At 44.7% G+C, this 27,258-nt stretch overlaps 1 protein-coding gene across 2 annotated transcripts in view; it reads right to left on the bottom strand.

The window, feature by feature from the left end:
- The window catches only part of LOC123977318 (rho guanine nucleotide exchange factor TIAM2), a 57,017-nt gene that overhangs the window by 16,715 nt on the left and 13,044 nt on the right, over window positions 1-27,258 (bottom strand). Inside the window, exons 1-7 of one of the 2 annotated variants that reach the window (XM_046059901.1) lie at window positions 13,661-13,846; window positions 10,334-11,530; window positions 8,357-8,846; window positions 7,971-8,146; window positions 5,935-6,159; window positions 2,803-2,988; window positions 2,563-2,709 (exon numbers count right to left, since the gene is read on the bottom strand). In XM_046059901.1, coding sequence (XP_045915857.1) covers window positions 2,563-2,709; window positions 2,803-2,988; window positions 5,935-6,159; window positions 7,971-8,146; window positions 8,357-8,846; window positions 10,334-11,524 — 2,415 coding nt within the window. In that variant the 5' untranslated portion in view covers window positions 11,525-11,530; window positions 13,661-13,846. Of the gene's footprint in view, window positions 1-2,562; window positions 2,710-2,802; window positions 2,989-5,934; window positions 6,160-7,970; window positions 8,147-8,356; window positions 8,847-10,333; window positions 11,531-13,660; window positions 13,847-27,258 lie in introns of those variants that run through there. The other variant, XM_046059902.1, reaches the window with a different exon arrangement.

The following is a 27,258-nucleotide window of genomic DNA, read 5'->3' as shown; positions in this document are numbered from 1 at the left end:
AATCAGTACGGGAGTCAGTACGAAAATCAGTACGGGAGTCAGTACGAAAATCAGTACGGGAGTCAGTACGAAAATCAGTACGGGAGTCAGTACGAAAACGAAAATCAGTATGGGAGTCAGTAAGGGAGTCAGTACGAAAATCAGTACGGGAGTCAGTAAGGGAGTCAGTACGGGAGTCAGTACGAAAATCAGTACGGGAGTCAGTACGAAAACGAAAATCAGTATGGGAGTCAGTAAGGGAGTCAGTACGAAAATCAGTACGGGAGTCAGTACGAAAATCAGTACGGGAGTCAGTACGAAAATCAGTACGGGAGTCAGTACGAAAATCAGTACGGGAGTCAGTACGAAAACGAAAATCAGTATGGGAGTCAGTAAGGGAGTCAGTACGAAAATCAGTACGGGAGTCAGTACGAAAATCAGTACGGGAGTCAGTACGAAAACGAAAATCAGTATGGGAGTCAGTAAGGGAGTCAGTACGAAAATCAGTACGGGAGTCAGTAAGGGAGACAGTACGAAAATCAGTACGGGAGTCAGTACGAAAATCAGTACGGGAGTCAGTACGGGAGTCAGTACGGGAGTCAGTACGGGAGTCAGTACGGGAGTCAGTACGAAAATCAGTACGGGAGTCAGTACGAAAATCAGTACGGGAGTCAGTACGAAAATCAGTACGGGAGTCAGTACGAAAATCAGTACGGGAGTCAGTACGAAAATCAGTACGGGAGTCAGTACGGGAATCAGTACGGGAGTCAGTATGAAAATCACTACGGGTGTCCTTCCAGAAGTTATTTACAGCTGAGAAAAGTTTTGTGGATATAAAGGTTTTTTATTTCACCTTTTACTTTGTCAGATATGTTCAAAAATCTGTAAAACCAGAAGATTTTTAGACAGGGAGCTGCCAATATTCTAAAATACTTTTTTTTTTTTAGAATTTTCAATAAAAAAAACTGCAATAACTTGACTTTCTCTAACCTCAGAGCACACTGAGCTCTCTGATTGGTCGGTGTTCTGTAAAATGAAGTGAACTAGCAGGAGATGTTCAAATCAGAACAGGGATATCACTAATAAACCGAACCAAACCAGGGTGAACAAGGAGAGAAGAAAGACAAGTATATTGACCTTCACCGAGACATGGCTTGCTCAGCAGCAGGACGGTTATATGCTGAGGTCCTCCCAACCCTGCAGTCATGTTTCCACTGTCTTCACCCGTCAGGTCTATTAAAGCTTACGCTGTGAGAGTGTCAACACAGAACACGCGCCGTAGTGTTAATACTGAGGTGTATACAGCATCTGTCTGCCAAAACACAGAGCCAAAATCAACCTTCAGCTGCAGAGAGATTTATCTCCTCTGGACTCTGAAACTCTCAGACTCTCTGGGTCCAGAAATAGCTCGCTGTTTATCAAGAAGGGGCCCTTAAGGAGCCGAGGATGATGGGAACTTCAGCTGACTGATGATCCATAGCTGCAGCACTGAGATTCAGCAGGACCAGCAGTAAAGAGGGACCAAAAATCTGGCTCATGGCGACAGACTATAACATGAGATCGGGTTTTTTGGCATTTAGCCTTTTTTGGAGAGCTGACAGTGATCTGGCCGACAGACAACAAGAGGAGAGAGAGAGTTTAAAATGCAACAAAGGTCCACAGCTGCAGTCAAACCGTGTTTAACTGCAAGATTTCAATCGGAAAAACATCCACTGACAATCAGCAGCTGTAATTCTGATCAATCAGTGAACTACAGGGAGCGTTTAGATGATGAGATCCCTCTGAACCTTAAAATACGTGCTTGTAAAACGAAGCACGGCCTGTTTGTCTCCTCAGACTTGTTCAGGAGTTGGTTTTTGGCAGGTAGTTTCATGTTTCCAGAACTGTTGTCATGTGTTTCCAGTTTGACAGATGAGACCAATTAGATTCCAGCAGCAGTTCATCCAGTCATTGACAGGGAGGGGTTAAGTTGAGATGTGAGTTAATAGATGGCTGTCAATCATTCTGTCAAGTTATAACATTTTCTCACTTTTTATTAGAGATGTTTCAGTTGTTAAACAGATGACTACTCCAGAAAAGGCGAGTAAGTTAAGGTCGGGTTAAGATCTGATGTTTCCATATGAGAAGTCTTAAAATTGGAGACACTGTGGAGATAAACATGCGGTCCTGTCACCTGACTTAGGAGAAACACACGAGTGTATATGTTTGAACATCTATGCAGATAACAGAGACAGTTAAACAGGAAACAGAAGCTGACCTTTACACGCATGATGTGTCATGATCGCGTCTAAACGTAAGCCGACTGCGGCCTGAAGTTTGCTGGTGGATGAAGTTACAGCATTCAAGTCTAACCTCTGATCGTATCTCCATAAAAATGATTCCATCAGCGCCCAGCCGGTGGACAAAGGGAGGGTTGTAACAGACACGGAGGCGTATGAAACTGAATATCTCTGAGAAAACACCAAACTTAAAGCTTCAGTTTAACAACAAACTAGAGACGTCTTGGATTCCAACCTGAAGCAACAATGATCAACACAAAGAGAAAATAAAACACGACCCCAGGCTGTCGGTACGGTGTATTACCTGGGACGTGGAGTGTCTGCTGTCCCTCCTGCGTCTGCTCAGTCCATCCAGAGCCTTCAGAGAGGACGGCAGGCCCCTCCGCCTGGTGGTCCCTCCTGACAGGGACCGGCACCGACGCCTCAGCACCACCTCATCCCGACTGCACACCTGAGGAGGGAGGAGAGGTCCGACATGAGAGGATGAGATGAAGAGAAGATGGTCAGGTCTGTTAGCAAGATGGCTAAAAAAAAAAGTTCTTACCAGGGCGTGGAAGGAGGACACAGAGAAGACTCCCAGACGTCCCAGCATGCTCTTGGAGGGCCGGCTGGCCACGGCGAGAAGGCTCTTGGGGTTTGGGAGCTCGCTGCCCTGCAGGCTGGACAGATAACACCGCAGCCGGAACAGATCCAGGTTCAGCTTCTCCAGGTTCTGCTCCCACTGCTGGATCTGGTCACAGCAGCACAGAGCGGGGTCACACACGCCGTCTTACTGGTTACACTGCTCATTAGCGTGCTAACAGATAGCTATTTCCTAAACTCAAGCCTACAAGCTTTCACAGAGATTCAAGCTGATTAACCGAAAGCTGCCTCCATCAGAAGTCCTCGTTATTTGGCCACAATTAAACCTGATTTACAGGAAGTGAACGAGGCCTGTTAGTTTTAATTTGGCCGGACGCCGCTGGCCATTTGTTGTCGTGTCAGATAATACATGACGTGTTCAGACATAGTTATCACGTGAGGTCATCCAATCAGATCTGGAGTTTGTTCATGTTAATATCTGGTTCATTGCTGCTGTTCCTGCTCTTCTATGTTATGAGGAAGATAGTTTATCTAATTGAACATCACCACAGAGGACCAATCAAATGAAGCCCCCCCCTTCTTCTCTCCACTCTCCATCCTGTCCTCCCTTTCCCCCCCCCCCCCTCCCTTCCTTCTGACTCTTTCCCACGCCACTTTGAGCAAACACACGAACCTAAAGAGAACTGGACGTCCTTATTAAAAATAAAATAAAACACCCGTTTCACGTGTTGCACTGACAGTAAACTGTTAAACCCCCCCAGTATGTAATTGAATGTCGAGCAGTGAGATTAGCCTTTAATCTGCAGTCAGAGGACAGTTGAGTTCAAACAGCAGCGCTGGGATCAGTTTCACAGAGAGAGATTAAGCTCCTGCTAAATGATCCAGCCTGGAGTTCGTCTCTCCTCACCGTTACTGTAATTCACTTCTACATTTCAGCGCTGCCGGTTTAATTTAAGCACTAAGACTCAGCCGCTCACTGCTTATCAGGAAATGTGAGTTTAAAAATAAATTAGACCTCTAACCGCCGCTCTCCCATCACTACTAATACTACAAATATACTCTACTAAAGAGCCGAAGTGAAACCAGCTTCCAGCTTCTGTTATAGAGGAAAGAAAACCTCATTCAAAATCCCACTGACATTTCTAACAATTCTAATAATTTCAGCCTTGGACCAAAAACGTTCGCTAAAATAAAATGATTTCCCATCAGCCCCACACGATCGAGGGTTAAACGTCACGGCTCAACAGGAGAGGAGCGAGTTGAATGTCTCTGGTTGGCTTAGATTTAACACATATAATAACAATCAAGAATGCAAATCTTTAAGGTGCTGTGGGAGGAACAATAAAAATAACTCATATAAGCTCAGTCTTCATGTATCTGGTGCATCGCTTTCAAATATAATGAAAATATCCATCAGATGAGGTTTTACTGCGAGTTTCCGCATCAGAATGGGACATAAATCCAACATGGCCACCACGGGCTTCAGGTCCTCGTGGGAAAACGCCGGGATGTGATTTTAAAACAGTGAGCTGATCGAGCGTCACTTGGCTGGTGTGTTTCTTCTCACTCAGGCTGGATGTTGAGCCCGCCGGGTTTTTACGCTGCTGTCACCGCCTCAACATTTGGCTCATGATGTCACTCTCATCAGCCTCTATCATCTGGCCCTATCGTTAGCGGGAAAGCCTTTGTTGATTCAGGCTGCCGGTAACAGCCCCAAACATCTGGAACAGATATTAAACTCGACTCCACGTGAGACTGAGCTCTGCAGCAGCCAGAACATCCTCAGGGCTGTTTGTTAGGGTTTCCTGTGACGCTGCCAGGAGGACTCCAACAGCCCCATAAGGGCCCTCAGCTCTGCTGGGTTCACCTGAGCTCGGGGCCTCCACGCTCCTTTCTAACTGAACTGTGTCTCTGCTTAGCAGGTAATGCTTTAAATATAGGTGTTAGCCAGACCTCATCCCCCCAGTTAAGAAGACTATTGTTTGTTTTTAAAGCCCTTCAGGGGCCAGCTGGGGCCTTTATCACTGATCTATTGAAGCCGTATGCTCCTTCAAGGTCATTAAGATCCGCTGACCAGTTACTTCTTGTTGTCCCGGCTGAAGCACAGGGGGGACCAAGCTTTCTCAGTCGCGGCCCCGAGACTGTGGACTGAATTGCGTCTTCGTGTCAGACTGGCCCCCAGCATTCCAGTTTTTAAATCACGACTAAAACTCCCCTTTACTTCTTGGCTTTGAACCCAGACTCAGAGTTATTTGTTGCTGTTTTATGGTTGAAATGTTTTTTTTATTGATTGGTTGACTGATTCATGCTGATGTACTGCCCTTTGTTTTTAACCTGGTTGTTTTTAAATGTGCTTTATTAATAAAGTTGGATTGGAAACCTTTTCAATCACAGGATCATGTTTTTTTTTTAGTTTATTATAACAAGCTGAATTTTTTAATAATCACAGATTCCAAACCTGAGTTACCTTCATTTATCCTTTAAATTTAATTCAACAATGTTTCAATCCCAGTTGATCTGCATGAGATCATTTCAGACCCGAGATGAACCTGAAATGTGCCGCCGAGACTCTTTTCACAGAGTCATGATTTCCACCAGTCTTCCACCTACAGGCTCTTTCTAGTGTTTCACCATACTGACGCACCAAACGTCTCTTCTGCCAGACAAACAATTTGACCTTGACGACTGAATTTGAGACTAAATGACTCTTTTTGTTCACCAGATTTCATGACTTTACTGAGATTTAGCCATTTTAATTTTTCCTTTACCAAAAGACACATGTAGAAGTGTCATTCAGGGTGTGATACACTTACAGGGCTATCAGTGTGTCAGGACTGCAGCTAATGCTTATTTTTCAGTGTGGATTCTTTACCTGATTTTATATTTCAGCTATAAAATGTCAGATAACAGTAAAAAAAAAAAAGAGGAATCAAAAGTCTAAAACCCAAAGAAATCCAGTTTATAATGACATAAAAATGACTTCAGCTCTGTATATCTTTAAGGATGGGTGACCCAGAAGGGAATTGAACCTGTGGCCCAGGCAGAAGATGTTGACTGACCACCTTAACGGCCTCGCTGCCCTGATCGCACTCACCTGGCTCTCCACGGCCTTCCTGTTCTTCTGCTCCTTGATGACGGACAGCTGCAGCTCGGCCATCTTCTTCATCTTCCCGTCCATGTCGATCTTGTGCAGCAGCGAGCGGCTCTGGCAGCGAAGGAGGCGCAGCGTGTCCTCCTTGCCCTGACGCTTGGCCAGCAGCGAGGCGCTCGCCGAGTGGATCGCCGTCACCCAGTTCTCCAGGTCGGTCTGGTTGGTGGCCTGGACGGGAGGAGTGATTTATGTTTATTCACCGTTTCAGAGACAGAACTGGTCAAATGGAGACACAGCAGCTTCATTTCATGACACTAACAGGTGTTTGTGTTCATGGGGATCAAGCGGCTCGCTGTCGGGGTCATTGTCGTAAAGAGGAACATTTGCTGCAGTAATTAGCCGGGTGTCATGACTCCCATTAGAGGGCTTTCACCTCCTCCACCCTCCATCTTCAGCTCCTTTCAGATCCTCGACACCTCAGTGGCGTTCACCCTCCCCCCATGGGGAACCATGGAGGCGAGCTTTAGGTGGACCGCCGTGTGATTTGTGTGTCTGTAAACACACTCTACAGCTGAGGGGAGTGAGAGTTAGTCTGGGAATAAAAAAGTGCTTCTGAGCTCGTAAAAAAACACGAGGAAGAAGATAAACGTTCCCTTGTTGGACCTCGGTCAACAACGCTACACAGGAAGTGCGTTGCGTCTATTTTTGGTGCTACTTTTGCTCTCTGACTCTCTCAAGTCCTGCTTTTTGTTTGCTGTAATGTAAATACACACGTCTGTTCCCATTTAACATGAAATGCCAGGAATTAGACACACATAGGACATGTTTAGCCTAGCTTAGCAACAAGACTGGATCTCCCCAGTGATTTCATTACATCAGGTAAAGACAGAAAGTACAAATGTAAGACAATAAAGTCAGAGCTTCAGCTGCGCGTCCTGGGTAGCTTCCCTTCATAGGACTGGAACTACAATCCGCATTCACCAGGGAAAACCCTAAAATGAGCTCAGGCTCTGTGCATGTTTGTGGGGACGCTGCAGAGAAACCGCAGCCCTCCACAACACTACGTCCCATTCATTCACACTTTCCCTGGGTCTGAAATGACAGAGTGTAAACCAGCAGCCGGCAATCAGCCGTCAGACAATCAGGAGAAAAGTGAGAGGATGCAAATATAGAACTTCCCGGAAAAACCGCAGTTTAGCAGCGATGTTAAAAATATCACAGCAGCAGCGTGTTTACAGAAACACCAGGATCGAGTTTGATTCTGGTTGTTTGTGAATCTGTTTGTGGTTTCGGATCTCAGGCGCGGGTTTGAAAACTCTTCCTGCTGATTCACGGTTTCACGAACATGTTCACTTGTTTTTCTAGACAGATAGATATTTATTAGTCCTTAGAAATTCATAGTGTGTCATACAGCAAACATCAAACCAACAACCAGACGGCTGCTTTACCAACACAAACATCTCCTGAGTGCTCTGCAGATTATACGGAGGTGCAGCTCCCCGACACACAGACACTCTTGTGCAGTTTATTTTTTATTATTCCATGGAACAAAACATGCTTTCCACAAAGGAGCGATAGAAGAGCACCAATATATGTCTGTCCACGTTAAAAAGTCTCAGTTTACCCCTAAAATATAGACGCTGCAACCCTTTCTTATAAACAAAATCTGTATTGTGACAGTTTAGCATCAATTATTGTTCCTCAGTTTTTATGATCATCTACCAGTTCGATACTCTCTCCATCCAGACTAAGTGGCTGGTGGGTGTTAACAAAATGATTTCTTTCGTTTTCTTGGTGTTCAACAGAAAAAAACTTGCCCTACACCAACCCACAAACTGGTCAACCCACCCCCGGTAGCTGACTTCCTCTTCTTTGATCAAACAAACGATTGCTGTGTCGTCAGCTGTGAAATAGAAATAGAGCTCCCACAGACAGCAACAAGGTTTCGGAAGGTCTGATCACTGAACTCAGTCCTCAGATGTACCAAGTAAACTTTGATTCCTGATCCTAGATGAAATAAAAAGTTGCGTCTCTCTCACCTGGAACAGGTAGACGTCTCCGTGCGAGTTGCTCAGACAGAAGACGTGCTCCTTCTTGGGATGTTCGGGGACGGCCTGGACGATGCTGTCGTCGGCCAGCAGAGCGTAGCGAGGAGACAGCTCCTGCTCGGCGCTGATGTTTTTCCCGTATGTCTCATAAAACAGTAGAGTGCAACCTGGAGGGGCAGAGTAATCTATTATTCTAATCATTACGCCGTCATCCACTGGTCTCCCACACATTCTCCTTCCTGCGCTTTATTTGACTGTTTCTACATGCAGAACACCAGAAACACAAGCTGCGGTGGAGTTCTGCTCTAAGAGAAGTCCTTGTGTGCGGCTGATTGTTTAATTTTAATTTAATATTTCTACTTCCAGGCAGGACGTACCTTTCAGCGTGACCCAGTAGTGTCTCCACTTGCGGCGAGCCACCAGCTCCAGCTTCCTGTCCTTGCTGACGGTAATGAGAGCTTTGAAGGAGAGCCATCCGGCCCGGCGCACCACGCCCTGCTCCTTCTCAAACAGGACGTCCAGCTGCTCCCCTCCTCCCGCCTCCCCATCCATCACCTCCTCCCCCTCTTCCTCTTCCCGCTCCTCCTCCTCCTCTCCATCCCCCTCCGAGGGCTCGGTCCGGTCCGCTGTGCTGCTGCGGCCCGTCTCCAGCTCCTGCATGAAGTTCTCGTAGACGTTCTGCCGCTGAGCGTCGCCGCTCTGGTTCTGGTTCAGGCTTCTGGAGGAGCCACAGTGGACTGTTGGGTGCTGGTTCTGGTTGTGGAGAGAGTTGGAGGACCACGGTGTGCTGCAGCCAGCCAGCCCAGAGTCCAGCCCAGAATCCAGCCCGTTGATGAAAACATCACCGGTGTCGACGCCGTACGGCTCCTGGGAGGAATCAGAGATCAGATCTGGTTCTAAGCTCTTGTCTTTATTTTAAATCAAGATGGTCGACAGACAGACAGACAACTGTTGTTTTACTTCTTCAGTAGGAACCAACGTACCAAATGTTTTAGAACGTTTTGTAGTTATATAAGGAAATTACTAAAAGTCTAAGTAGTATAAGTCCAGTGAAAAACCTTAAATGGTACAAAAGTAAGCAGCAAACAGCCAAAGTTTACATTTACATTTTCAGATCTAAAATTAAATTAAATGAAGGAGTTTTGTTTCACTGTAGGATCAACTGATGATCAGCTGCTCTGTCTTCCTTCATTAATATTATATAGAATAAATATAAATAACAAATAATAATAATAAAAATCTACAAATAATAATAATATAAATAAAAAATAATAATTTAACAGGCTTTTCTACTGTGGAAAATGTGGTTTTGCATCAACTTTTAAGGCTTCATTTACTTCCACTGCAGCTCAATAATCAAAGAAGGTAAAGACAAAGTTTAGGTCAGTAAAACTGAGAAATAATGTTAATTTATTCTGACTTCACTTTCTGTTGTTTCTCTGCTGGAGTTGTTTGCTTTTAAAGAGTCAGAAGTGTTTATGAGTTCGTTTTACACTTTAACAAGCACAATGTTCCCCTTCATTACAGATAACAGGGTGTTAATGTGCATCCAGCACTTTGTAAGTTTAGCACACTTAATATATAATTAATGTGCAAACTGCATTTCTCATTTATGAGAAAACGTGATTTATAACAAACAATGTGGATGTTTATGCGTCATGCTTCAGAAACATTAAACATTAAATTAACATTAAAGTAGGTTGTTGTTGTGTTACTTTGCATGTTAAATGTTTAAAATGTTATAATGTTAGATGTTTAAAGTATATTCATAAAGTTTTTTCATGGTTCCAGCTGTAATATTTAAAGGATTTACATACAAACACATTCCACTAGTATTAGTAGTAGTTCTATATGTACAATTAACTTTTCCTCTATGGGGGGCAACAAATTTCAAATTCAAATTGAAAATTACAAAAAACATTATTATACTAAAATGTATTATATTGCACTACTGTATTCTAGTAATTTAATTAAAAAGAAAAAGGAAATCAGATATTAAAATGTCAAATATAGACAAAGAGAAATGGAAAAGGAAAATGTGTTCAATACACTAACGAAGACTGCAGTTCATACAACTACTGCTGCTGCTACAAGTAGTACTTTTACTGCTCTAGCTACACGGATACGGAAGATTTTAAATGCCCAAATAAAACTAATCAACAGAGAAATAAAGTGAAATACAAAACTTACTGATTTTGTATTTACTGCATCATAATTAATTGAAAACATGTTAAATTACAAATATTGAGATTCTATATATACAATTGTTTTTATTTAGGCATTTTAAATCTTCCGTACATGATCAGCTAATGCTGACTTCGGATGTTTTTTAAAACGCCATTGTTGTTTCTCACCTGGATCCTCCTCTTCTTCCTGCTCAGACTTCCTGTCCAGTCGCTGAGTCGTCTGATTCGGTTCTTCAGGAAGTCTTTGCGGTTGTTTCCGGAGGTGGAGGTGGCGTTGGCGGGCTCGACCCTGCGACACGGCAGCGTTAGGGAGGTGTAACGCTGCTCCGCGCCACCTCCCGACCCCTCCTCCTCCTGGATGACATCATCCAGCAGCGCCGAGGAGGAGATGGCGGCCCTCTGCTGCAGCAGGGAGGCGTCTGGCGCGGTGGGGAAGGCGGGCAGCGTGTTGTGGCTGGAGTAAACGTTGTCCAGCGAGGCGGAGGAAGGCGACACCAGGCTGAAGTCGCTCAGGTCGGGCTGCAGGATCACAGAGTCCCCGATGCCGCTGTCCTCCGTCCGCCCGGAGGAGCAGGTGTTGTAACCCGTGGCGGAGGTGAACTCGCTGGTCTCTGCGGGGGGGAAGAGGAGGCTGGAGGTAAATCCAGGTGAGATGTCCACCTGCGCTGAGAAGAAGGTGTTGTACCCGCTGCTAGTGGTGGCGGTCTCCTCTGTGCGGGTGGAGGAGTAGGTGGCGTAGCCACTGCTGTTAGCCACACTCTGCCCGCAGACGAACACGTTGTCAGCCAGCTCGCCGCCGGCCCCCCACGGCGAGTCGTACCAGGAGCCGTCAGAGCTGAGCGAGCTGCCCTTGCTGGTGCGGAGCGAGGGATCGCTCACGGTGGCGGCGGCGGCAGTGTTAGTGGTGGCGGGGAGGCTGGTGAGCCCCTGCGTCTCCATGGGGACAACCCTGGTGTTGGTGAACTCCACCCTCATGCTGCCATCTTTGCTGAGCAGCACCTTCGGGCTGCCGCCACTCTCCAGAGACGTCCGCTCACCACACATCCTGTTTCTCCCGTCGCCATTCTCCAAGAAGCCAAACTGGCTCCTGCAGCCGCCCTGCGGCGGCGCCTCCCCTCTGATGAACCCCTGAGGAGATCCAGCTCCCAGTTTGGGCGCACGTTCATAATGCCAGGAGGTGTACGGCGGGCCGCTGGCGTGCTGGTTCTGCTGGCTCCTCCCTCGGCTCCTGCAGCCTCCCTGGCTGCTCCTCCACCAGCTGCGAGCTGATGGCACCTCCTCCCTCCTGGAGGAGAACCTGAGCGAGCAGGAGGACTTGGCAGGAGGGACGAAGCTGCTGTGACTGTCTGTGTTTCCCATCGCAACCTGGAGGAGGATCAAGGAGGACGACATCATCAACATGAGACAGACGGAGGACATAAATTACAGCAAAGGAACCAACGCTGCTGCAGATCTGCCGGTGAACTCAGAGAGTAACTCAGATTTACTCAGCGTGAGACGGATTTATATTCGTGCTGAACACAGCAGTACTAACGCTTCCACCAATGCTGCTACTAGGGCCGTATTTAACTGCTAGGGGGCCCGGGGGCAAAGATGGGGCCCCCATCGACCCCTCACTACTCCTTCTCTCTTACTCTCCTACTCTGCATCGTGTCTGTATTCAGCACTGCACTCCTGTAACTTTGTAAGATGGACAGTTTCGTTTAAAGCAGCACATTCTTCTTTCTCGTCAAATCCTGGCGCCTTCATTACCCACAATGCTAGTAGTAGCAGCTGCAGAGGTCTGGTGAGCTCACTTCTTTCTAACTCCACACCAACAGATTTGTTTCAATCTTGTAGTCTTCAAATGACGCTGACTCAAGTGACATCACTCGAGGACATCTATCAGACGTCACACAGCTCACTCTGGAGACACTGAAGGCGTAAAACTCCCCAGAACACCTGGAGACACATGCTGAGGTGGAAAATCACCTTTAGGGCACCCATCAGGTTCAGATGTGTAAATCTGCAGTTTGACAAAGCTCAAGCTGTGAATGTTTGTCTAAAAGTTAACTTCATACGCTTAAAATATCTTTTCAAATGTAAAACTTTTAAACGGAAAGCCAATGCGGACCAATAATATCCCTTTAGATAGCGAGCTTACGTCCACAGATCCATCCATAACAAATAAGCAAACTCCATCTGCTGATGAGGGTCACAGGGTTTGGTACAAGGTCCCAGAAACATCTTTGAGTTGAGGTTTTTATGTCATACTTCTATTCCCAAGGTCAGGAATGAACCTTTAATGGTTAAATGTGCTCGGTTTCAGTGTCCTGCACTGGACGAATAAAGTTACTGAGCAGCAGTGTTTGAGTTGCCCCCTCTGGTTCAGGTTCAACAGTGATGTCACAGTGTACCGGGAGTGCACTGTGACATCACCACAGCAAAGGTGACAAGTCAGCGAACACCAAAACTCAAGATGCTAATTCACTGAACTGAAACAGAATAAATGACGTTGGCTCAGTTGGTAATCCAGCCTCGAGCACTTCCCCAAAAGTTCAACAAAAACAGCACATTTTAATGTCCTTACCGCTGTTCTAAAGGCCAGTTTATACTTCTGCGAACCGGCGCTAGCTGGTTTCTAAGTTTCACTGTGTTGACTTCTGCCGGTCGAGCCGGCTAACTTCCCGTTAGCCTTCTGCTAACTTGAATTTGGGTAAAATAATAATTGTGCGGCTCTTTTGGACTTTCCAAAGGTTATCAAACCGAATGAATTCAATTCTGACACTGAATCATGTTGCAGGGTTTGTGGCTCACAAAAAACAAAAATCAAAAAAGCTGGCTTCAAAGCACGGAGCACTTCCTGGGAGCCTGGAGGTTCCTGCGATGCTACCAAGCCGATCCAATCGCAATTCTTGAGGTCTTACTGCTACTAACACTGCTGCTGTCACTACAATTACTACTGTACCGCTCCAATCATTACTACACGAGTGACCAGATTTTTCTCCAAACGTACTTTATTTAAGATCTTTATTTCCCTTTTGTTTCTTTGGCATGTACTGTCTATATTCTTTCATTTGTAACTGTGAAGCATTTTGTGATTCAGGTTTTGAAAACTACGACTGCTGCTGCTGCTGCTGCTGCTGCTGCTGCTGCTATCACTACTCCTACTACATCAACCTCTCCATCGGTTTCTGCTGCTGCTCCTAAAAATACAAATTGTTCATGCACGCTTCAGTCTAATCTGATCAAAACATCTTCTGTTCAGTTTTGGACAACCAGCCTCAGTTCTCTGATGCACATCGTAGGTTATCAGTGAAAGTGCATCACATGCAGGAGCTATAAACTATATTATCAACATTATCAAGCTTTTATTCATTTCCAAACGCACCTTTTCAAGCCCAAAATAAAGTGTTAAAAACAAATGTGAAATTAAGAAATTCACAGAAATGAACAAATAAAATAATTAGAAGGTGAATTTCTGAGCAACAGTGAATAAAGTCTGAGGAGTTTTACCGGCTTGTAGTTTTCTTCTTCAGAAACAGAAACTCAGCAGCTCCTTCATGCTCCGTCCTGCTGCCTCCTCTCTCTCTTTCTACTGAAGCTCTCTGTCGCCTCCAGCTGCTCTCTCTCTCTCCCTTTCTCTCTCCCTGTGTTTGTCTATGTCGCTCGCCCCCTCCCTTCACACCGGCTCATCTGTAGGGGGAGAACAGAGGGAGGGAGGGGCTTCATGAGCTTCAGCACACAGACTCTGCTTTTGTGCAACCCCCCCCTCTCTGTAAACCTCTTCCATGACGTCTCTGCTTCTTAAACCAGACTTCACTCTGTCCTCTGTTTATTTTGGCTTTCTGGAGTTTGGAGCAATTTTCTGTTTCTTTTATGTCTTTTTTTTTTTTTTTTTTTTTTAAACCGAGCGTCAGTCTGAGAGCAGCAGGCTGAGGTCATCAGGCAGCAGCTATTTTAGGAAACTCCAGGTTTCTGGCTTCATGCAGAGACCAAAGCCCTGCGGACTAAAATATTATTTTCATTAGCGATTAATGAAAAAAAAACGTTTAAATGTCTATAAGAGTATTATGAATAATGCAGTTTAGAAATATTTAAACAGACAAAAGAAGCATCCGCTGGCTAAAACCTGATGCTTGCTCAATGAATCGTGTTAAAATGATCGATTAATTCACCTGGTGACAGTCGTTTACCTCAAAATCAGTTTCAGCACTACTTAACGCAACACAAGGGGATTTTCAAAACCTGATTTTAAAAACGTGGGATAACCGCAGAATTAGCTGATTTAATATTTTAATCTTTAAGAACGCAAACACCAGACGATAAATGACTGTTGGAACGACACATAACATCAGTCCAGGACTTTCCAAACCTTCCTAAAGTCTTTCTTCCTGTCTGCTTTACTTTCACTCCAGCTGCAGTATGAACTCTAAAATACATCTAACCTCATCACAAACAATTACAACGTCAGACGTCTTCCAAAGAACGATAAAGAGCTCTGAGGTTTCCCGAACGCTCATTTCCTGAGCGAGTCAGGCAGAGGTCAAAGGTCACGGCGGACCTGTGGTTCAGAGTGTTCTAATGGCGAGCTCAGGCATGGCAACGCCCATCCTCTCCCACAGGTCAGTGGAGGAAAGTGGGGGGGGGGGGAGCCGACGGCAACACAATGCACTGCTGACCTCAAACGCATCAGTGACCTTTGACCTTCGTCATTGAAACAAGGATGTGAAGTGCTGAGGAGAAACCTCGACAGCTGGAAAGCCCTGACAGAGAGACGAGGGAGTGAATCAGAGACATAAAAACTACTTCTGTACACTAATTTTATATATATATATATATATATATATATATATATATATAAATAAATAAAAATAAATCAATATTATACTAGTTAGTCGTCATGACTGAAATATTATAATAGTTTTAACTTCTCAGTTCACGCCCCTCCATACTCACACTTACTATTCTGAGGCCACTGTGTTCACACTGACAAGTATGGCAAAACGCAGGTGGTGCAGTCATAGTGATTAAAAAGTTACGTGTGGAGCGCCGGATACTTCTCACCCTCAACGGTCGCCATCTTGGGGGAGGGACCACCAACATATTTTTAAACCTTTTGAAAATGGTGGCCGAGGAAGCGATCGTAAAAGTAGAAGTACCTTCTTTTTATTTAAAATTTAATTGAAGTGGAGTGAATCAACAAGCCAGCAGATATTTTGTCGGGAGACAATCGTGGCCAAAAGATGCAAATAATGATCCGCACTGTTACAATTTCTGAAGAAGAAAGGAGAAGATGTTTGACTTCATGCTGCGCTGCGCTGACTTAACGTGATGCATGTGCTGTGTCTGACTTTCGCCGCCGCTGCAAAACGTCAACATGTCACATGACATTAAAACCTCACGGGAGCAAGATGCTTTTCTCCGGCTGCACAAAGTTGGAACCGCACTATTTTTCTTTGCAAATGCCGCGAGATCAGTCATTGATCTGAGCCCACGCAGGTAGAACGTGTCCGAGCATATGAAAATAAAAAGACGGTTTCCTGCATCAAGAAGAAAACGGACTGTTCCACAGAAAGTAGAGCTTCAGGACACACGGCATGTGTTAGAAGCAAAGAACAGAAGGTTACAAAGACACAGCGATAGAGAGAGCTAATAAAGCTGGGTCAAAGGTCACGACTGGACTTCAACCTGAACATCACTGAAACACCATGTGACCAGCTGAAACCTTGTATCTGCACGATGTTCGCTGCTCCAGAAGACAAAACCCAACAGCCTTTCATCTGTTTATCACTTTCCATCATTACATTAAATTACACTGACAGCCGACCCGTTCTGACATTCCTTCCCGCTGTCCTTCTGTATTTGATATGTTTGCTACATGAAACCCAACCCTAACAGACGGGACTCAGGACCTGAACTCTGGGGTCAAAGTCCTGAACTTTCTACGAAGGAGAAATTTATTTTACAAGCTCCAAATAAAGTAATGTACATCTCGCCCTACGAGTTCCTCGGCTATTATCCCGATCACGGGTGTCATTTGTGGGTCAAAATGTGGCATCATTACATTTTTGGGAGACTTCCACCCTTTTCTTTTGAAAACTATTTTAACTAATTGGCTTTCCAATAAAAAGACGTTGCTGCGTTCAGCCATGAAGCTCCTGCTCAAGTTTATTTGTTGTTGGAGGGACGAACACTTATGTGGTTAAACGTCTTCGGCCTGTTTTTTTAGGACCTGATATTATGATAACAGATTTCACAGCATCAGTGAAGGTTGAACTGGTGACCCCCCCCCTCCCCCGGTCCTCCCCCGGTCCTCCTTCAGCCTGGAGCTGTTTTGTGCCTTGAAGCTCAGACGATCGGCTCTGAATGGAGAAAGTACACCGTCCACTTTTGTCTGCTTGTCCTATCAGCCATCTGCCGGCTCGCGGGACGCCCCGCCAAGGGTGACCCCTCCCATTCATCACGAACAAAGACCCTCCTCACCCCCTCCCCCCCGGGCAGGCGTGAGGCCGGCATATTGAAGGAATTCATCAGATTTGAACTGAAAAGAATCTGATTAATGTGCAGATTGAGTTTCCCTGCGTTTGTATGGAGGAATGCCACCTGTTCATCTGATGGTCCTGAGGAGACTTTAAATCCATCAGACATCTGAAATCACAAAACATGTGCTGGATCATACTCCAGAATCAGAATGAATACTATAATCCATGTTTCAGGCTTTGGGACAAAGTTAATTTTAAAATATCCGTTGACAAACATTTTATCAGGATGAAAACGAAACACAAGGAATTAAAAACTAACCTTTGATAAAGAGAAGTATGATAAAATGTCAATAAATAAAAACTGTAACGTGAAAGAAATGAACTAATTACTGTTTTTAATGCAAAGTGTTATTAAACGACCTGCAGACACACCGCAGCTCCTGAACAGTTTCTTCCACTAAACAATAATATCTCTTGTTCAGGAGGTTATTTATCTGTCTGAACTGTTAATTAAAGTATTCTGTAACGTCTGTAAGATTTACGGACTACAAAAACATGAAGCAGCACTTTTATGAAAAGGTTAACGTCACTTTATCAGGTGCTGTGGTCGGGTTTAGGGTTAAAAACCTCAAGCTGCTCAGAGGAAGACTACGAACTCAAATGTGCAATAAACGATCTTTGGCTTCTAGATAAGTAAGATGTAAATGAAATGACACGAAACCAAATCGTCTTCAAGAAAACGGATGAAACCGTGAGCGTGATCACAAAACAACCTGCAAAACTTGATCATTCTGTCAAATGTCTTCACATTTTTTTGCTTTCCAATATATAACTTTAACCAGCTTGTTGTGTGACGGATAAATCCCTGTAATAAAGTCATCTGTGTGGCCGCTTTTCTGTCTCAGTAATGAAGCTTTTGTCTCGAGTCTGAGTGGACGCAGGAAACAGGAAGTCCAGATCAGCAGTAAATAGCAGGAAACAGAAACACCTCCTGCAGCAGCAGATACACAAACACAAACCCTCAGACTGCTGCCTTCACAAGCTGCATTCAGGTATACTTTCGTTGATTACCATTTTATACTAAGTATATTTTTACACTGGATCCCACCTGCACTCAGTAAAACCAGATTCTTTCTGGTTTGAAATCAGCGGTCCGACTGCAGAGACCAGAGCTGTTAACTAACACTTTCATCACTGATTAATCAGCTGATTATCTTCCTAATGAATCAATTCACTGTCTGGTTTATAAAATGTCATAAACACAGTTTCCCAGAGTTCAAGGTGACGTCCTCAGATGTCTTGTTCTGTCCGACCAACAGTCCAAAACCCGAAGAGAATCAGTTTACTGTCAGTAACGATGTTTTCAGCCTCTGCTGGGACGGACCTGTTAGAAGTTTATCAGTAACAGATGAATCCAACTAAACTATCCTAAAGGAACGCACCTGCCGACTGCTGTATTCAGCTACGGTTTGTTATCTCGAGATCACGGGAATATGGAGTAAAAAAATTTTGAATAGATGGCCGCTTAGGGCCAACAAAGTACTATTTTCCAGGACACTGATGAAGCTAAAATGTGTGAGGGTTTAAAAGCACAAAGACTTTCAGTTTACGATCATATGAGGCAAATCACCACAATGCAGAAGCTGGAAACATTATTTTATCCAACTGGACTTGGTGAAGATACTGGTTCCAGTATCTTCAACCAAGTCCAGTTGCCCTTGATTTTAACCTTAACTATGATAACTATGACCTGGATGACTGAGAATCTTCATAGACAATATTATTTTATATTATATATGAATATTTCAACTTAAACGGCCGATCAATTCTCAGAGCAGTTGGCAGTTGGTATTTCTCTGTTGATTGACTGATGAATTTAAGCAGAGGCTCTCAAACTTCAAGGACCCCTAAACTGACCACCGACCCCCATCTGATAGGATTTTTGTTTTTAGTTTTCATATAGAAAGTGTATGAAACCCACAATCAAATCAGAAATACACTTTGAGAACCACCGGACTGAACAACAAACAGCTTCGGCTCTGACAGAGCGAGTCCTGCTGCGAGGCTCCGCACATGGTCCTGCTCAGTGCAGGAGGATGTGTTTCTGCGGTTTGCCAGAACCTTCCTCCTCCTCCTCCTCCTCCTCCTCCTCCTCCTCCTCCTCACTGACGGGCCCAGACTACGTCCAGAGACAGAAATGTTGTTAATTGCGGTGTGATATAATATACGTAGCACCGCCCTGACGGTTTCCACAGAGCTGGAGTGGAGCTGCCGACACACCCTCAGGTCAGAGAGTGCAGACACACAGACTGTGATGATGATGCGTTCAGTCACACGATGCATCGGTTTAATGGTGCTGGTAATGGCCCTGAAAACCACGTCAGACCAAATATCTCTAAAGGGAGACAAGAGAATAAACAGCACGCTGAGGATTCATCTGTCGGACTAGTGAGACCAACATCATCATCCTCAGGCTGCTGGCAGGGAAAAGTCAACCTCCCAAAACACAATGTCTGGACGACAGGTGAGCTCTGCCTTTGGTTTAACTGTAGATAAAGTAGATTCAGTTCCATCAGCGCTGTCCTTGAAATATCTTAACTATCAGCTGGGAAACAGAAGAACCAACAGCAGCGTGCTGAGTGACGCAAAAACAAAAAGCACTGAAGTTGTTTCAGATTAAAGACGAACTTCTGCCAAAACAGATGGTCTACTTCCAGCTTAAAGAAGCAAAGTGCAAAAGAGGCGGACAACAGAGCAGGATCAAAGACGCCAACATGAAGACATGTAACAGACAACAACTGGGGAACCAGGAAACTCTGGTGGACCAACACCTGAGAAGGAACAGCAACATTCGAAGAGATGCACAGAGATATAAGAAAAGAAACGACAACGGGAAGAGATGCAGCAACAAGTCCGATCTGCCATCTGGAACTACCTGAGATCCTACCTAATCCACCTGAGAGCCCATAAATAGATCGACGGATCTTAGACCATCACCCTCGACCTCGTGGGATGGCCACGACGAAGTGAACTGACAAATACTGACAAATAAAAAGAAGGAAAACGATTGTAACAGAAAAAGACGGTACAAAGAGCACATGTGAACACTGTTCTGCTCAAGTTGTGACGCAGCTAAAGATAAAAATGTTGCACCTGCACAGAATGCACTGTACCAATTTACAGGCGACCTTAACTAACTTTGCCTTTTGCTGCGTTTGCACCTCCCATCCAGACTAAAACAGTGAAAACGAAGACCTAAAACAGAAGTTTGAAAACACTGCCGACCCCGTTTTTCGTTTTAGTGCAGACGGGCAAAAACGGAGGACGTTAGAAACGATGACGCTCACGCTCCGCTCTCTGATTGGCTCTCATAAGTCGTGCAAAGCAGAAACACAACAGAGTTTTTGATTTGGTATTTTTAGTAAAATATTTTGTACCGTGCAGATAAGACTTACAGCCCACGATTGTACTGTGCATGTCGCCGTTTACTTTGTGTCGCGTTTAACTCCCGCTTTACATTCAGTAACAGTCCCAGCTCCTTATTGGTCCATGCAAAATAAAATCTGGTTTGATTGTTCGTCTGAATTCTTTCGCCAAATCTTCTGTAACTGCAGAACAGACCATCTGCTTCATGTTTACACTGCGGCCACTAGATGTGCGTTTTTGGTCGTTTTAATGTAGACGGAGATCAACTCTGATGAGCAGCTGAAACGCTGCTGTGGACGGAGATCGGATTCGTTTTAAAACTCCATTTTTAAAGTAAAACTGAGTAGTGTGGGCGGGGCCTGAGAGAAAGCTTTAGCACACTGGGTGGAGGGCCTTTAGACATATTGTCTTGTGTTGTTTGTACATTTTAGAACTGCACTTCTCATATCAATGACACTGTATAAGGTTTAACAAGTTTGTGACTTGCTTTTCTGAATTGTTTTCTTTTGTATTTAGTTGTTGCTGTGCACACGTGCAGATTGCAAAGTTAACTCTTATTTTTATTCTCAATTCATCTGTCGATATTTGTCTTTAGCCTGTGGACTCCAGCTTCTCCAGTTGTCTCTTTTTGTTTGTTCAAAACCCAGAGAGATTCGGTTTACTGTGATGGAAGCCAGAGACAATGAAGAATGATTTGGCCTGTTCTTGCTTAGTAAATAAAACTTGAAAGATTAATAATTAATAAGAACTGCTGGAGAGAAGACGCTGGATTACAGCGGCAGCTCCACGGTTGCAGCTGCTGAGATCCTCCATGAACAAAATGTGATTGAGAGCAAAAATGTTTCCTTTCAAACATGCATCTTGATTTGCAGACTCAGCACTCTCCACTGGTTTCCCCTTGTTGTCCTTATTGTCCAGAGAGACGCCAAGGAGCGAAGTGAGCGCTCCACCTCCCCACGGGAACACACCGAGCGGCGGCTTCGATAAGGAGGAGGGGGCTGGAGCCAGCAGCCGCTTTCTCCCCATCAGAGGAAGTCTGCCTGGGCAGGGGTTGGGTGGGGGTCCGTTTCCTGTCCCGGCTGACTGGGGTCCTTGTCCTGGCCCCGCGGGCTGACGGGCGGGGCCCCCTCACTCAGGTGGGGCCGAGTGTTGGGTTTGGTGTGGCCACTGCAGCTGCTTCCTCCTCTGGAGAGCCTCAAACATCCTCAAGGAGAAGAACACTGCAGCTCACCGACAGACACTTTCTCCGTAACACAGATGCAGCATGCTCCGCCGTCTGGCAACGAGTCGGCTCACCTGAATTGACCAATTTAGAGCTGAAAGCTGATTAATTGATTGTCAATCATCAGAAAACTACTTGGCGGCTGTTGTGATAATCGTTTGTCATTTTTCAAGCAAAAACACCAAATATTTCCCGCTTGATTTTGTCCTTTGAGATGCTAGACTGAGCAGCTTTGGGCTTTTGGATGTTTTCTGACATTTTAAAGGCCAAATGAATAACTGAGAAATGAATCTGTAGTTGCAGCCATAAACTGCTTTGACTTATTGTCCAGTTAGTGACCGAGCTCATTGTAAAGTCAATATCTAAGCTCTTAATCAATTATCGCCACATTCAGCATTAAGGGTGGAAGGTGAATAGGGTAAAACATTAACTAATAGATATCTCCATGAATCTTTCCTACTTGATTACTTAAATTAGGACAATATTTTTTTCTATTACAGGTTTTCTGAAATATTATGTTTAAATATGCAAATGAGGCAATATCTGATGAATTACGCACAAATTTGCATGTATTTCAAGAACTGAAATCTGAACTCTGGATAAACTCCGGTTCAGAATTATTGTTTTATTTTGCTGACACATTAGACTCGAATGTTTTTACAGAGAGGATAACTTTTTGTTACAGCCACGTTTTGGGGAATAAAATGTTCTATAATTCAGGCTATGAATGTTATGTGAACAAACACCTTCAGAATATAGTCAGGAAGACAAATGGAAAGTTTGGTGTGTAAGAAATCGACACTAGCCAATCGGATTTCATGCTTAGCCTTAAATCAGTCTCTGTTCTTTTATGATTGGTTGCTGGCACACAGGAAATGACCATATTTGTATCCGACAGCGTTGTGCAGGAGAGAGTGAGCTTCCTAGCGGAACCGGTGATGATACGGTGCAGAAAAATAAACTACTAAATGTGTATTTTGTATGTTTTCTTTCCACTAGTCTGAAATGAGACATGCTAAAGAAGCAAAGTAGCCCAAAACCTTAAAATTGACCAGTTGACATGACAAAATGTTTTTGCCTGCTGTGTCTCGCCTTAAGCAAAACAACAAGTTAGTTGCAACCTTCCACACCAAGAACAAAAACCTTTTGGTTTGTCTGAACGTTACTGTCGCGCACACCATCCCTCGTCGTGTCCACCCCCCATCGTCCTCATGTCTCCCAGCAGGCCCCTCAGCTGCCCTGATGGATCGAGTCTCTGCTCTAATCGACGGCTAATTGAATGAAGTGTTTGTTGGTGTCTTGGAGGATGACAGACTCAGGCGTTGCTGCAGAGCTAAACGCAGCCTAATCACATTTGATGGCAGGTCAAATGTGGTTTGGTTTAACCAGCAGGAGGTTATCTGCAGGTCCAGAGAAATCCCTCAATAAATCAGAGTTAGTCCAGCGCCTGCCGGCCTCTCCTAACCCGCTCTCACCGTCTTCGTTTCATGTTTCTGAAGGTCCATGAAAAGAACAGTATTTAGATTTACACAGTGCAGAGGACGTGTTTAGCCTAGCTTAGCACAAAGAGTGGAAGCAGAGGGAAACTGTTAGCCTAGCTCCATCAAAAGAGAACAAAATGCACCTTCCAAAAACTCCAGGTCTGTCTGACGCTGTATCTTGTCTGTGGAGTTGTGTTTGTGTCCCCTGATGAAGGAGAGTCCAGTTTTCTCTCTCCGTTGGCTGTTTTCAGGGAAATATCTGGCTCTTCAGCTGCTAGATGCTGCTCTGTGTTCACCAGCTGCTCTCTAACCGTCTGCTGTTTGCTGCTGAGAAGCTCGTGGCCGAGAGAGACTGAACCAGAACAGGAAGCTGCCGCCGGACAGAAAAACAACGAGCTGAAAGTCTGCGTAAAGATCTGTGAAGAAGCAGCTGCAGATTCAGCTCAAACGCTGGTCTCACAGGAAACATTCATTATCACCACTTTACCTAAAAGGTGTTTCATCACAAAGATTTTCACACAGGACCAAGCAGGTCGTCAAAAATCTTTGTGTTTCTGCCGATTCTTTCACACAGAAAGAAGGCAAAAACTGTTTGATTAAATCTGCTGTTAGTTTAATGATCGTTTGCAAGTTCACATCTTATTTAGCCAACGACCTGGCTGAGGTCAACGTGACTACAAACAAACTGTCAGATAAACGAGGATGACAGCGAGATGTAGTGTCCCTCAAAGCAAATAAAACCATTATGATCTGACCTTAAACCTACAACCAGTCGCTGAAACTCATCATCACCTCCTCGTCTTGCCAACACAGGCTGAACACTAAACTGTTTTTTTTCTTAGGAGGGAGGAAAAGAAAAACCATCGTCCCTGTGAGAGCCTGGAGACTTTATGTTTGACAACAAAGTCAAACGTAAAGACGTCTGCATTTCATCCGCAGGAACTTCCCAACGACTTTAAGAAGCTGCGTTCAAGCTCATTTCCAGGGCTCGGGAGGCATTATACCCCAACTCCAGGCTTTCAAGCCATATTGTGGGGACTTCCTGGGGCCCCTCAGAGACCCTTGAAGGCCCTGGGCCCTCAGTTTAGGGGACCACTGGACTAAATGATCTGCACCATAACATTTGTCACTGGACTCTGAAAGCCAAATCCGACCAGACAACTGAGTGCGTCTCAGAGACTGCGTGGTGTGATGGTGTGAGAGGTGAGATGTGTCCTCCTCCTTTGTTCTTCTGCACAGAGAGAGAGCGAGAGCGAGAGCGAGAGAGAGAAAAGCAGTGACAAGTGCCTGGCGTTGGTCCTTTCATTCAGACCCCAGATGCTGCCGAGGGGCCCTCTGGCCCTCGAACATCCATTAAAACATAAGATTCCCCGTCAGAGAACAGAGCAACATGCTAACGTTAGCTGCGGATTTCTTCAACCCGAATGAATCTGATTAGAGATTCGAACTCAACAGTTTTACCTGGACGCTAAATAAAGTGATCCGATGCAGCATGTCATCAGAATATAACTGACACGTGGCTCCGCCCACTGTGAAGAGTCTAATGCCGAGTGCAGACTACACGACCTGCTGTCTTGTAAAGGGAGTGTTGAAGTCACACGTTTTGTCAAGAAAACACAAGTGAAAAGTGACGCGAAACAGGAGTTGTTTGTAATTAAAAAGATAAAAGACAAAGACTCTGAGTGAAAGAATGGATCAGCAGTCTGCGCTGCAAAGACAGCTGGAGGCGAGAAAATAACCTTTTGTAGTGGAAAAGTACTTTTCTGCTCTTATTGGCTGGATGTGGATGCAGCAAACCAGCTGGATCAGCCACCAGTTTTGTCTTCCAGAAACCCGTTCAGGTCACCTGGTGTTACCTCCACGAGGAAATTATATCGTTATTCCAACCAGAGAGACACAATCCGATTAAAGTTGTACATGTTATAATATTTTCCTGTTGAACGGCTTATCAAAGGTTTACACCACCCGAGGGAACATCCTTCCTCCCGACCCGAGGGCCAGTCTCTTCTGACTGAGGTGGCACTTTCGTTCTGATTATTAGTGGAACATCAGTGTTCATGTAAACACAGCTAGTGATGCTCTCAGGTGTAGAAGAGAACAACTTGGCTCTTACTTTTGGCATTTGTGTGCCTTTTTTTGGCCCATCAGACTTCTTCTTTTTCATGTCCCCAGGTGCTACAGTGTAGTTTTAGTAAAAGTCAGGCTCAAACAACATTGCCTCACATCGTTCCGCTGCCTTTAGTCTTTAAAACGTGCTGCAGCATCATGAAACATGACGTTGGTCTGTGGTGTTTGTGTTGCTGTGCAGCTGAATGAGTGAAGACCTGCAGGAGCAGCCAGGACTTTCTGTAAAACAACAGCATCAGACACACCGACGGTCCAGTACGGGCCATTTGGGCCAAACGTTTCCAGTAAAACAACACGAGCCGTTTTCCTCCGAGATAAAACTCTGATTAACTGCGAGTGAAAGGAGGCGAAGCGACAAACAGTGAGTAATGATGGTCACAAAAACCTCGCCGGCTGAAAGGAGCCATATGTGTGCAGCAGAGCTCTGAGAGGCCGACAGATCCCCTGAGAGCAGCACGAAGACGTCCTGGAAGAAACCAGCTGATGCTCCTGTTTACCTGCTGCCTTAATGAGCACAAGGTGAGGCGTTCATTTTCCATTTGATGGTCTGACTCAGACTCAGAGAGCGGTTTGTCTTTTTCAGGTTCACGTTGGGTTGCAGACCAGTTCATGCTGTTTGAGTCCACACACACGCACACACACACACACGCACACAGGTAAACACACAGGAATTAGCAGGATTTAGTGGTTAGCCCACTACACTGAGTCCAACCACAGAGCAAACAGCGGCCGAAGGAGCTCAAACAAACTGAAAACAGGCTGCATTTGTTGTTTTAGTTCTACTCTGCGCTTTTAGCGAGCAGCTGTTCATTAGCAAATAGTGGAAATGGTCAAAATGGAAAGATTTTAAGCCATTTTTCTCTGTTGTAAAGGCTCCCAGGTAGGGACGGGCACCGAAATCTGGTATTAAATACTGATTGTTTAGCTGTGCTCCGTCACCCATTAAAGGATTGTGCAACTTTTTTGTTAAAGTGTTGCTCCACACCACTGTATTTTCTTGTGCAGTAAATTGTTTATTTTATTTATTTAACCATTCAGAAAATAAAGCAAAGTTAATTATGTTCTTTCTGTTGGTTTTTCTGTAAAAAAAAAAAAAAAAACAACTAAAAGGGGGTGCGGTTAGCCCGGCTGGTACAAAGGCTGAGTCCTTGCTGCAGCCGCCGGGGTTTGAATCCAGCTTGTGGCCCTTTGCTGCGTGTCGCCTACGATCTCCCCTCCTTCTTCCTCTCAATATCCACTGTCCTGTCGCAATAAAGGCAAAAACGACCCAATAAATATCTATAAAAAATGAAATCGAACAAAAACCTCTCCAAACTCACATATGATTTATGCATTTAAACACGTTTCACCGTTTGTGTTCTTTTGGTTTGTTATTGGTCATGTTTTTAAAAAATGTATTCTGGTTAAATCTCCTGAGATGTAATGTGCAAAGGCATCTGTATATGTAGAAGTGTTCTGTTGTATGTGGCTGCAGAGTTTACAGAAAAGAAGGTTTGGACAAAAGGCCCACTAGTGCGGTTCACACCCGAGCTCAGCCTGGCATTGTTTCCCTGGTGCCGTCACGTCACACGATATCATATCTGATAGGAACCGTTGCCAAAACTATAAGAATAAGATCTTAAAAAAACTCTGACTTTTACTGAGAGTGCAGACGGTGTCTTGAGAAGGTCTGAAACATTTTTTTAACAAGGTTGTGTATGAGATTCTCAACATTAAGAAGTAAAATGCAAACAGTTATTTGCCCCTCGCTGCAAATTAGCATTAGCTACGATATATGCATTTGCAATTAATAATGTAAAGATACAATGATCTGTGAGGTACAATTATAGGTGTTTTTCATAAATGGAGTCTGGTGGCTATCGACAATGATTTAATGGCCGTTTCTGGTTAAACAAAAAGGACCTTACTGTTCAACAGAAAGCTCCATCTCTGTAGGGGTAATGTTGGCAGACACACTGAACAACAATCTCCCCAGCAGGCACCGCAGCTCATTTCATAGAAACTATCCTCACCAGAAAAACGACCACACAGGTAGTTTTGTTTTTGTTCAAGCAAGTTATTACGACCCATGAGTGGCGGTACAGCAGCAAAGGAGGAAGTCGGGTGACGCATTAGCGAGAAAGTGCAAGTAGGACGGCAGCTGGATGGGGTCAAACCCGGGACTTATACTCAAGAGAACGGTGGTTTTTGCGCACTATGTTAAATACGCGCTACAGACTCCCGTCACCTGAGTTACGTCACATACTTACTTTCCTTACTTAAACCCAAACGATGATGTTTTCCTAAACTAAACTGTGACTGCTTCACAATGTTAACCACGTGTTTAATGCCACGGGATTTACCTGACATAAGAAAGGTCCGGTCTCCTGTCGA

The sequence above is a fragment of the Micropterus dolomieu genome, linkage group LG10 (assembly GCF_021292245.1).
Source record: "Micropterus dolomieu isolate WLL.071019.BEF.003 ecotype Adirondacks linkage group LG10, ASM2129224v1, whole genome shotgun sequence".
NCBI lineage: Eukaryota > Metazoa > Chordata > Actinopteri > Centrarchiformes > Centrarchidae > Micropterus > Micropterus dolomieu.
This window is presented reverse-complemented; position numbering and strand designations above follow the sequence as displayed.